The 12,955-nt window shown below is 46.3% G+C and overlaps 1 protein-coding gene across 1 annotated transcript in view; it reads right to left on the bottom strand.

Moving 5' to 3' along the window:
- B4GALT6 (beta-1,4-galactosyltransferase 6) overlaps positions 1 to 10,430 on the bottom strand; it is a 68,223-nt gene extending 57,793 nt beyond the window's left edge. The window contains exon 1 of the mRNA XM_065932401.1: positions 9,854 to 10,430. Coding sequence (XP_065788473.1) covers positions 9,854 to 9,968 — 115 coding nt within the window. The 5' untranslated portion in view covers positions 9,969 to 10,430. The remainder of the gene's footprint in view (positions 1 to 9,853) is intronic.
- Positions 10,431 to 12,955: the final 2,525 nt, after the last annotated feature.

Raw genomic sequence — 12,955 nt, 5'->3', positions numbered from 1 at the left:
AAGATTTAAAAGCACTAAGTTATGTTTTCCTAAACATTTTGCCATGCTACACAGCCAAAAATAAAACATCTCATAATTTCAACTTACTTATTCATGAAAGGAAAATGACTCAAACAAGGAGAGAAGGGGACACAGCACGGAAAATGAATTTCAAAGATTTCCACAGCCAAAGCATACTTTCAAACCAACAAACAAGGATAAACGTCCTTTCTTGCCTACTTTAACTGCGGAGGGTTTTTGCTGTGGCTTAAACCAAACACCATCAAGTTCTGCTACAACCAAAAACAAGTATGCCCATGATACAACAAATCAAGTCAGCCCAATGTAGGATATACATGCTGGAGAAAAATAAAATTGGAATGCTACCTGAAATTCTCCAATGGGTCCAAGACATGAGGAAAAAATACCTAATAATAACTGAAGTAAAACTCTTGATTTCCCAGTGGCATGTTAATGGCCTTGTAGGTATTCTCAGAAAACCTACTTTTAACCTTCAACTGACCCAATCTTCAACTCTAATCACAATATTACCCATATATTATCCTGTTATTACCCTGACAAAAGGCAGAAACAGAAAGATCTTTTATAAACTCAATCACTCGGTCTTTCGGGAATTAAGGAAAAAATGATTCAGAAGAAAAAAAAGAGGAGGGAGAAAGAGCTGGGGGCAGGCTGCTCTGATGAAACTGGTCAGGTGCAGCCCAAGCAGTGGCGACGACACTCAGTTTGGTCTCAGGTGGCGAGGAAAATGGACCAGAAGGAGAACTGGAAATAGACAAGGTCTGCGGGGCTCTCCATTGACCAGGAATGCCCAAACAGGACCTACGACATTCAAGTTCTAGAATAATCTCTCAGAAAAGGACACAGCAGGGGAATGAGAGAAGGAAATGAAAGAGAAGCACTGAAACAAATACATTGCCACATGTGAAACAGACAGCAGTGGAAAGTTGCTATGTAACACCGGGAGCTCAGCCTGGTGCTCTGTGACAACCAAGAGGGGTGGGATGGGGTGGGAGGGAGGTTCAGGATGGAGGGGACGTATGTACACTTATGGCTGATTCACACTGCTGTAGGGCAGAATCCAACACAACACTGTAAAGCAATTATCTGCCAGTTACAAAAGGAAATTTACTCATAAAACAGTAACATGGGGAATGGTGTGAAGCACTGTCAGATTTCAATGAATTCATTTTCCCTTTAAAACTACCTGGTTCCTCACAAGGTCATAGAATTGAGGTTCACTTCTGCTGGAACAATACAAGTGAATTAACATATAGGCTCAAGAATGCTGGCCAGAAAATAAAGTAAAAATAAAATAATACAAATAAAAGAATGGCAACCTGATGGAGGTAAGCAATTTCTGAGATGGCTCCCTAGCCGACAACAGTGCACTGGCCCAAGATGACTCTTTTCTGACAAAGACAATATGGCGAAAGTGATGGAGTTGTAAACTACCCAGTGGAGAGGCTCTGAGGCAAGGAACTGAGTGAGGCCTCCAGCAACTACCTGCAAAGAACTGAGGTCCTCAGTGCAACAGTCCTCAAGGGGCAGAATCCTGCCCGAATGCACGTGGCTGAACTTGGAAGTGGATTCTTCCCCAGTGGAGCCTCCAACCACAGCCCTGACCTACACTCTGTAGCCAAGTAAGAGACCTTGAACCAGAGCCATCCAGCCAAATCATGTCCAGATTCCTGGCCACAGAAACTAGGAGATAACACGTGTTTGTTATTTTAAGCCCCTAAATTTGGAGGCAATTCCCTGGTGGCTCAGTGGTAAAGAATCCGCCTGCCAATTCAGGAGATGTGGGTTCAGTCCCTGGGTTGGGAAGATCTCCTGGAGAAGGAAATGGAAACTCACTCCAGTATTCTTTCCTGGAGACTCCCATGGACAGATGAGCCTCCACAGAGTCACAGAAGAGTCAGACATGACTTACAGCGACCAAACAACAGACAACACACTGAAGGACCCCGGCATCTTCACTGTTTCTCATCTCCTGCCAGCCCCTCCATATTCTCCTGAGGGGTCTAATACCCAACACCAGGATGATACTGATGGGTGGGCTGGGGAGAGAAGGAACTAGAGCAGCCACACCAGGAGAAGTGATTTATTGGAAAGATTCAGTCACTCAACACCTCTTCACTAAGCCTCTAGTATGTGCCAAGGCAGAAACCAAATCTCTGAAACTGGTCAAGCAAACACGTTACTCTATACTAAGATTCGTTCACAAGAACAGAGCCCCTCTAAGCAGCTCAGACACCCACCTTATCAGATATGAATGTCCTCAACCTCCCTCTCCATATGCATCCAATTTTTATTATCAAGAGCATCTTTATCTACTCCCCACCTCTAAAATTAACCCCCTTATACACTTGACCTTACTCCCTCTACCTGGCCTCCCTCATTCCAGAACTGCTGTCTTAATCCATCCACACCAATATAGCTTTAGTATTCCTATAAAATGCAAACCTGATCATGTCACTCTCCTACTGAAAATCTAAACTCAATGGTTTGACATTGTTCTCAGGCTAAAGCCCAAGTTCTCAAATCGAGCTTATAGGTGTCTGTATTTATGTCACTGGCTTTGGCCCATGCTCCCCTCCAATTTTTAATGCCTTAGCCTCTACTTTTTTGGTTATTTTTTTTAACTTTTCATTTCTCTCTGACCTCTTAACCTTCAACTATTCTATTCCTACTGAAGCACTTTTCACCAGGTCTTTAATTACCTAACCTAAGCTTCTGGCCTTAGGTTCTCCCTGATGCCTAGACTAGTTTAGTGCCCTACTCATCCACCCAACCAGTGCCTCCACAGCAAACTCATACCATCTCCTAGAATAGTTACTCTGCCAGCTGTGTGAATTTCCCACTGGCCTTGAGCTCAATGAGGGGCTTTCCAGGTGGCACTAATGGTAAAGAACTGCCTGCCAATGTAGGAGACATAAGAGCCTCGGGTTAGATTTTTGGGTCGGGAAGATCCCCTGGAGAAAGGTATGGCAACCCACTCCAGTACTCCTGCCTGGAGAATCCCAAGGACAGAGGAGCCTGGCGGGCTACAGTCCATGGGATCGCAGAGTCAGATACGACTGAAGCGACTTAGCATGCATACTTCAGCTCTATGAAAACAGGGACCATGTGGATCCTGTTCAATGCAGAACCAGACAAACATGTATGGAAGAGTAAACTGATGCCTTCAAACTGTGGTGCTGGAGAAGTCGCCTGAGAGTCCCTTGGACAGCAAGGAGATCAAATCAGTCAATGCTAAAGGAAACCAACCCTGAATATTCACTGCAAGGACTGATGCTGAAGCAGAAGTTCCAATACTTCAGCCACCTGATGCAAAGAGCCTACTCACTGAAAAAAAGACTGAGGCTGGGAAAGATTGAAGGCAGGAGAAGGCAATGACAGAGAATGAGAGGATTGGATGGTTATCACCAACTTACTGGCCATTACTTTGAGCAAACTACAGGAGATAATGAAAGACAGGAAAGTCTGGTGTGCTGCAGTCCATGGGGTAGCAAAGAGTCAGACACAACTGAATGACTGAACAAGATCACGTCATAATTTGTTCCCTTCTTCAAATCTTCAAAGCATGTCCTCATTCCCTGAACATCCACATAAGCTCAGGTCTTCCCATCTTCTAAGATCCCTTTGATCCTACTTTCCTGGAAATCAGCCATTTTCATCTGACTTTATTAATACTATCCAACCTCAGGCAGTCTTACTGGTGCCCTCTAACACCACAGAAACAGGTCCCCTAGCGGCCATCACAGAGTTCCTACTTAACCAAATCCATGATTCTCCTTCCAGACTTTACGCTACTGAACTATAGCCCACTGCAATGCCTGTCTTGCTGATCATCATTTTTACTTACTGACAGATTCATTTTTGCAAAGGCCTCCAACTCTCTTCACGTTCATGGTACCTCTCTCCCTTCATTTTCCTGTTTCTATTTCTTCACTCGCCCTAGGCTGATGGATGTCATCCGGGGCTACCTTGTCTTCAGCCTCCACAAGCTCTCCTTGGGTGGCCGCCTGAACTTCTCCAGGGTCGATCACACCGCCCCCTTTTGGGGCTGGGGAGTGAAAAAGCTAACAGAGCCTCATGGGAAATCCTTCTAACTACACTTGTTTAATCACTCAGTTGTGTCCGACTCTTTCAAGACCCCGTGGACTGTAGCCTGCCAGGCTCCTCTGTCCACGTAAGTTTCCAGGAAAGACTACTAGAGTGGTTGTCACTTCCTCCTCCAGATGACCTGCGTCTCCTGCTTCGCAGGCAGATTCTTTACTGCTGAGCCACCAGAGAAGCCCTCAAAGTAGACGTGGGCCTCCATCATGCTCCCATTTACCACCTATCATTCCACATTTACGAGTAACTAACTTAGTGAGTCACTTGCGTGAGTTAGTTTTATTAACTCAGGTGTGTAGGGGGAAAACAGGTACGTATCATTCACTTGTATGTTGATGACATCTCTCTCCTGTTAGACCTCTGCCGTGGGCTCTAAGCCCTTTTTTCCATCGGTCCACCTGCTGACAAGTTCTTCCTCGCTATCCTACAAGCATCCCAACTCAATTTCTCTAAAAGCAAAACGGCCCCCTCAAGGCAGTTGCCTTTCTATAGCCCTTTCCCACTAGAATACAAGTGCTTGGCCAGAATACAAGCATTGTCTCAAAGCATCTCCCTTTCCTTCAGTTCTGCTGTCCACATTCTTCAAGTCTGCCTTGATCAGGTTCAAATCTTCTATTGCCTGAGTCACTGAAATAACTTCCCACCTGGTACCTCTGTCCTGTATAACCTGTACTCCAGGCTAGAAGAACTGCTCTAAAACAAAAGGATTCCAGCATTCCTAGTTTCAGAATGTCTGAGGTCTCCTGCTACTGACAGGACCAAAACATTAGCCTGGGGAGCCTGACTGTTAAGAGAGGTCCACAAAAAAGAAATGCCCAACACGTGGCCCAACCAAAAGAACCCTCAAAAGGGGTCACGGTGACCAGAGAACTTGGCGGGGAAAATAAGAGGAACTTTGAAATACAAAGCAAAGTTTAACAGCTCAAAAAAAAAAAAAAAAAAAAAACCCCACCATCAGGCTCACCCCTAGAAGGGTGAAAGGCTGTGATGAGAAAGCTACAGGGCAACAAACAAGCTACTCTCTGAGCAAAGTGACAGGAAACAGTCAGAAACGTCAAGGAGGCTCTGAGCAAGGCCCTACTAAGCCACACTCTCCCACAACACACCCTCCATGCCCGGCCCGCCCATCAGCAACGCCACCTGTCCCAGCCAGGCATCCACCCACTTGAGACCCAAAAAGTGAGGCACACAGCCCAGTAATTCCTAGAAGGGCCCAGAGGAATTCACACCTAAGTGATCCAACCAGATTCTTCCTCTGCTCAGAGAATGAAAGAGCCTATCAGCAAGTCAAGCAAAGGTCAGGATGGCTGGTGAGTCAAATGGACAGCGAAAAACCCACTCCCAGGGCAACTGCACGATCTTCCTCACGATACTGCTCCACTGAGTCAAGGCACATCAACTTCTTTATCACTGACCACTTTCATAGAGCTGTGTGAACTGAGGCCAGTCACTCTCAGCCAGGAAGTTTAGGGACCTAAAGAGCCAGACCACCAGGCCGGGCAGGGGAGACCCACTCGTTTTCCCAGTCTGGCCCATCCACCACCCCACACCCTAAGTGGTACCAGACATAAATACTCCTACTTTCTGGAACCTACCTTCGTTCCTGCTGTTCCCTCCGACTAGAATCCCTCTGCTCAGTCCAGATAAATCCCATTCGTTACCTCCTCGGGAAATCCTTCACCAGCCCGCACGCTCCACTGCGTGCTTTCCGAGGACTGGCTACAGCCCTTGCATGGTGCTCACCCCATCACGAGAGGGAAGGAGGCCTGTCTTAGTCACCTGTCTTCCTCAGACAAAGTCTAGCCCATCCAAGGTGCTCCATTCGTGTTAGGTGAATGAATCTAAGTCACTTCACCTACTCCTCTGATATGACGGCAAAAAAATGACAATACTATGTTATACTGGAAACAGTTCCATGCTAAACGGAATTCCAGTTTCAATTCAGCCAAGGCAAGACCTTAGAGGGAAACTGTGCTCATCATTTCGCGATCACAAAGGAAGAAGGTGCTTTCCAGTGGCTCAGTGGTCAAGAATCCGCTGCCAACACAGCAGATGCGGGTTCGATCCCTGGATCAGGAAGATCCCCTGGAGAAGGAAATGGCAACCCAGTCCAGTATTCTTGCCTGGGAAATCCCATGGACAGAACAGCCTGGTGGGCTACAGTCCATGGAGTGGCAAAGGGCCGGACAGGACTGAGCAAATGAGCACACGTGTACTACTACCTGGTACTAGAGAGGGCGGGAGGAACACGGGGGACTAACGAGTCACTGAACTGACGGGACTGTCTGGGGGAAGACACACAGCAAAAACAGGTCTCTGGGCAGACAAGTTAGGAAAACACAACTGATGGCTACTAAATAGGGTGATGTGGATAGGGCTCATACGGATTTTTTTTTTTTTTAAACAAAGGAGATTTGAAACATTTGAGACCAATTAGAAAATGCTCTCTTATACAACGTGTATTTTAGCCGTAAGAAAACTCTGCTCCAAGATGTTAACCCAGGCTAAAATATGAATTATTTCCAAAAGAGTCTATGGACATCTAATGGAAACGAACTGTAAGAAACTACTTAGCTTAGGGTGTGTCTCACTAATAAGGTATCAGTGATGCAGAAGCAGGAAATCAAACTTATGGTTATCAAGAGCGAAGGGGGAGGGATACACTGGGAGATAGGGATTGACACATAGACACGACTGTATGTTGGGTTGGCCAAAAACGGCCTTCAAGTTTTCCCGAACGAACTTTTTGGCCAACCCAATATCACATAGGTAGCTAATAAGGACCTACTGTGAAGCACAGCGAACTCAACTCAATACTCTGTAATGATCTGTATGGGAAAAGAATCTAAGAAAGAGTGGATATATGTATATGTGTAACTGATGCACTTTGCTGGACAGCAGAAACACAGCATTGTAAATCAACTACACTCTAATAAAAATTAATTAAAAACCAAAGAAATCTGCGATGAAACGGGAGACATGCATAAGGCATTTCAGCAGCATACCAAAGGACCATGGTTATCTTGAAAATCAAACCACGTGATAGATCACTGCACTGTAAGCTGAACTAGCCACATTTTTCTCATGGAACATCATTTTTACTTAAAGGTACAACTGAAGAGTTTCCCTGATGGCTCAGTGGTAAAGAATCCACTTGTCAATGTAGGAGACATGGGCTTGATCCTTCATTCAGTAAGATCCCACATGTCTTGGACCAACTAAGCCCGTGGGTCACAACCACTGAACCTGTGTTCTAGAGCCCAGGAACCGCAATTACCGAAACCCACACACCCTAGAACCCATGTTCCAAAACAAAAGAAGCCACCGCAAAGAGAAGCTCATGCGTCACAGTGAAAAGAAGCCTCCAATCGCCTCAACTAGAGAAAAGCCAGAAGAGCAACGAAGATCCAACACATCCAAAAATAAATTTTTTAAAAAATTTAACGTGACATTACTTAAAAAAAAAAAAAAAGGTACAACTGCAAAACTATGGTTATTTAGATTTCTGTATTTGACCTACACTTTCCCAAAAAGTAAGCAAAATGAGCTTGACATTCTGTCAGAAAAACTGACAGTTTGTTACCAATGACAAAATCCGAGCTTTCAAACAAAAATTTGAATTTTGGAAAACTGCTTCTCAATAATTAAAAGATAAGCGGGCTTTTTTTTTTTTTTTTTTACTTCTAAGTAATACTGGTTTGGGAAACAGATTCAGTTTAACAAATCCTTAACACTAAGTTTTGGTTTTCATGCTTCTTACTGGTTTCAATCAATTTTTCTAAGCATAAATTAGAAGACCCACAAAAATAATTTTAGTCATGGCAATCTAGTTGCCTAGAAGACAACTGCCAAAATTTTTATGACATATCAGTGGCTGTTCTATGGTAAACATTAAGTATGCAAATATGGAAAATGTCTAAGTATTTCACACCAACAGAACTTTAAGAATATACACACAATACAGTAATACAATAACAAAAACAGGCTGATTATAAAGTGAAAAATGGAATTCTGAATTCCTTTGGTTAGCTTTTTGAGTAACCTAATTGTAATGTTACTCAAAATACCAAGAAAGTAACAAAACTGTTAGCTCAGTGCAAAAAAATAAAAAAGCCTTTTTCTCCAAAATCTCTCAAAGTTGAAATATCAGATAAACTAACATCCCCTCAATGATGTCCAATCTTTAAAGAGCTACAAGTAAAAAAACTGCTGTAGAATAAGTAGTTAATTGATAAGATTTCCAAAATGGCAGAGGATCTTAAGAAAAAGCCTGCTGAGTATTTTGGCTAACAACTCTGAATCCACTGAGCTTGAGCTACCACTGTCATTTCTGCTACAGGCTTCAGGAGGTGTCTGATTTAGCCTGAAGGAAAAAAAATGCATTAAAAGAAAATACTGTGTTAAAATATTCACATTTTTTTTTCAAACTTTTAACCTCAAACTTCTGCTTTGGGTTATCAAGGTTTCAACAACTTATGCCTTCTCAAGTGTCATTCTGAGCCTATACATCTTACTTGAACCTGAAAATTTAATCAAGAAATGTCACAGCGATTTTTAGGAAATTCAACAGTCCTGATGAGGCCTGGTGATGATCTGTTTCTGTTTCTTCCTTTCCCCCTGCAATTCATTACAATAATCTATTACCGTGTGAGGCAACGTCCTGGTGATAATTCCACCTTAAAATTCTGCAGGTGTTTTCACTCTGTAAGAGGCCATACATTTTTAGCTCACTCAGGGGAGAAATGGTACTGCCTCAAAATATTACTAGTCTCTGAAAAGAAATGATAGACGATGCACAAGGTTACTAATTTAACATTAAATACATACTAACCAGGAAAAACTCAGAGAAGTTCTGTAACAACAACGTGTTCTGTAAAAACAACTTCCTAACATCCCTATGAAGTTCCAGTTTTTCCATCATGAGAATGCCACACTGGTACCTTTTCAATCAAAGGTGCTGAGAAACTAGGATATTTAATAAAGAGGCTAATTCAAGCAGATTATACGAAAGTGTGTTTTGGACCAGAAACAAACAAAAACAAAAAACTAAATAGTTAACATTTTAAGCTATTTTGCATAATTGTTGTTTTATTACTGTATTTCAGAATTCATCCTGACAGGTAGCAGAAGTTACCTACGCTTGAAAAACAACCCAAGCAGACGAAATAAAGGAGCATTGTGTTTTTTGGGGGGGTTTTTTTTGGAGCATTGTTTTTAAAAGACAACTCATCGCCTAAAAATTCCTGAAGTGAGGCACAAATGTTAATTGACCCCATTCTAAAAAAGTGACCTGGAACACTACACTAGTACATTCTTGAACTCAATCACATTCCTTACTGTGGGTTTCTTCATCGTATTTTTTACAACCAGTTAACACAGCTGAGGGTATTTGAATAAAATTACAATTAAGCACTAAGTTTAAGCTTAAAAACTTAATATTAAATGGATAAAAGTGTCAGGAATACTCAAGAAAGTGTCCAGAGGTATCTCAGGTCCAACATACCTCATTTTGCTCTGTCCATTTAACGCAGTCTTTTAAGTTAAACGTTCATTAACAAAACTCACGTGCCAAAACCATGCCCCGAAGCGGGTTATGTGACACGTCTGATTTGAAATAAAATGCTTTCTGCCGGGCCCCGGTACATACCATACAGCTTCCCAATACCCTAAGTAACATGCTACACTTCCTTCACCGCTACCGTGGGAAGGGAGGGTGTGCCTCGGTGCTTACCGATGCCCGGAGCCACATAGATGAAGTAGAGGCAAGACGAGGACAGGGAGAAGAAGAAGATGAAGGCGAGGAGCGAGCGATTGGAGACCCGCATCATCCGCTTAAGCACAGACATCTTCCTCTTCCCGGCCGGCAGCTCGGGCTGCGCTCTCAGGCCGGACTTGCGGGCACCGTCCAGGCCCTAAACTTCCATGAATGTGCTAAAAAAAACACCACCACCCCGAGACTGCAGCGGGGCCGCGCGGGGAGGCTCTGGGGAAGCGGGAAGGAGAGAGGAAGGAGCGGATGGAATGAATGAGAGGCCGGGAGAATGCGGGGCGGGGAGAGCGGACGCGAGGCCCGGGTCCGAGGACCAAAGGACCCGAGGAGGCCGTGGAAGGGCGAGGAGCGGCGTTCGACGCGCCCGGTGGCGGCGGGAGGAGGGGCTGCAGGTGGGGAGAGGCGCCGGCTGCGCGCCGCGGCGCCCCTGCGGAGAGGGCGGCCGACTGCAGCACGCGCGGCTCCGGCTGCCCGCGCCCGCCGGGGTCCAGGTCGCGAAACCCCCGCGCTCGGGGTCCGGGCCGCCCGCGCCAGGCAGGCCTGCGCCGCCTCCTCCTCCTCCTCCTCGGGGCCGCGGCGTCTCGTGCCTGTGCGGGGCTAGCGTGGGCGCCGGGGCCGCAGCCGGCGCGCGCGAGGCGCGGGGGGCCGCAGGGGCCCTGGGGGCCGAGGAGCTGGGCGCTCGCCGGCGCACAGCCTCCTCCTCATGCCGCGCGGGGCCCCGGCGACCCCCGGCGGCCGCGGGAGCCGAACGCAGGCGAGGGCGGCGTCCCGGCCAGCGGCGAGCGCGCTCCGGCTTCTGCCTCCGCCCGCTGTCCGCCCGGCCGCAAGGGCGGCAACCGCAGCAGCATTACCGCCGCCGGCCCGGGGTGAAGCGCCCCCGCCGGCGCCGCCCCCGCACGGCCCGCGGACACCAGGCGGAGAGCCGCGGGGCGCTTCGCGCTGCGGGCAGGGCCGAGGAGCCCAAAGAGGGGGCGGCCCGGAGCCGTCGGAGCCGCGTCCGGGTCGCTGAAGAGGCGAACTCCAGAGGGCAGGGGGAGCCGCGGAAGAACACGGGTCCGGCGACGCGGCCGGAGACCCCCGAGGGCTCCGCGCGCTCGCTCGAAACTGCAGGCGGCGCTGCGCCGGCCGCGAGGAAACCTGGCGGCCCCCGCCCACCCTTCCCCTCCCCTCGCCCGAAACACCGCGCCTCCTGATTGGCCCGCGCCGCCACCCCCGCTCCCCGCGCGAGGACCCGCGCCCCGACCGCGTCCTGCGTCACCGCGGCCCCCGCCCGCGCGCTGGGACCCCGGCGCTCGCCGCGCTCCGGGGGGCTGAGGGACCGCTCTTGAGCCTCGGATACGTTCCACCCTGGGGATCGATGATGAACGATGCTGTGCTTGTATCTCAACGAGGAGGCTTCAGTGATGTGCGTTCCTCCCGAAATATACTCTCCGGAAACAAGGTGTTTTCTGATCCTGGATTAATGAAACCTCCCATCCCGCACTAACTATAGAAATATTTCCATCGGGATGTGATAACGATCTACGTATATCTCTCATAATAGAACTTGCCTTCAGCTCTGAAGGTGAGCCCTGGGTAACCCTGCTTTAACTGTATCCGTACAAGCGGCACAGAAAAGACTTCTCTGCAACCAATAGGCCCTTAAATGCTGCAGCACCAGCCAGTTTCAATGGGCAAATTGCTTTACTGCACCTCCAAGGTCGTGGTCTACCCTTTGTTCAAAAGCTACTTTTTTCCTCCTAGCTTGTCCTTAGCTATATCACATTTTTCCAAAGTGTGTTTGTGGGTGTTTCTTTTGCAACTAGTCACGTAGGAGGTGGCTGGATGCCCCCTGCTTGCCATTACTTGCTCAGTATTTCTAGATGCAGTGGTATTGAATTACCACTTGATTGCCAGCAGATTTAGTACCTTCTTAGCAAGAGACCCATGCCTTCTATCAACTCTGATATAGCACTATGCTCTGTGGAGCCCGAAACACCTGAGTTTATAATTCTGCCAAGGCCTTTTATTAACTGTGAAACTTATGCCAAGCCACTACCCTCTCCAAGCCTCTCTTCTCAGTCTTCAAATGGTGGGTGTGATACCTTGCAGGATATGGGATTAAACCTGATAACTGTGCAAAAAGCTAAACATGAGTTCTGGCACCTAAGGGGTTTCCTTACATCTCTTTAGAGGGTCGACTGGATAGAATCAGCAAATTCATCTTCATTTTGCTTTTTGGAGTAGTTACAAGTTACTCGACCTCTTTGGCTAATTTGATATTTAATGTAAAAGTAAATGACAGTTTTGTGACAGTTTTGTAACATTTTGTAACATCTGAAATACAAAATTGAGCAATATATAAAATAAGAGATAAAAAATCTCTTGTAAAAAAAAATAACCTATACAAGTGAAGAACTCCATGAATGGTGAGAAAGCAAAATTATCTTGTTTTCTTCTCTCACCCTGCTGACTTTTATCTGTCTTTATTTTCACCAGATCAACTATCGTTTACAGTGCTTAATACCACTAATACCATTGCTGGCTTGGTAATGGATAATTCTCAGGGAAGACTGGGTTTTTGAAAGGAAAGTTTACCATGAAACTGAATGAGAAGATTAACATCTTAGAAATTAATGATTAATCTCATTTTAAGAGCTCTGAGGTCTCTGTATAGATGGGCTTGACTGGCATAGACGACTGCCATTGGTCTCTCTCCCAGGTTCACCTCAGTACTTGTTAGAACTGATTAGTTCTTCCCCGGATTTGAGCAAGTACTAAAAAACCAGTTTAGTCGGTGTGCTCTTTAGCATCATTGGTCACCCAGCATGCAGAGAGGTAACCATGCCTCTTGCCAAGCAGCCTGGGGTTGAAGCTCAGTCATTCTGGTCAAATGACCTTAATTAAAACTCCCTATGCTTCCACTTTCTCATCAGCTAAAGAAAATAACCATAGTACCTGTTAGGATCATCGTGAGGATTAAATTGAGTGAGTCAGTGCTTTAAAAAGCTTGGGAGAACCTGGTACCTAGTAAGCACTATTTGAATATTTGTTTTAAAAATTGTCTTAAAATCTTCCCTTTAG

Source organism: Muntiacus reevesi, chromosome 4 (genome assembly GCF_963930625.1).
Source record: "Muntiacus reevesi chromosome 4, mMunRee1.1, whole genome shotgun sequence".
NCBI lineage: Eukaryota > Metazoa > Chordata > Mammalia > Artiodactyla > Cervidae > Muntiacus > Muntiacus reevesi.
Note: the sequence above shows the minus strand (reverse complement) of the source record. Positions and strands in the feature narration are given on the sequence as shown.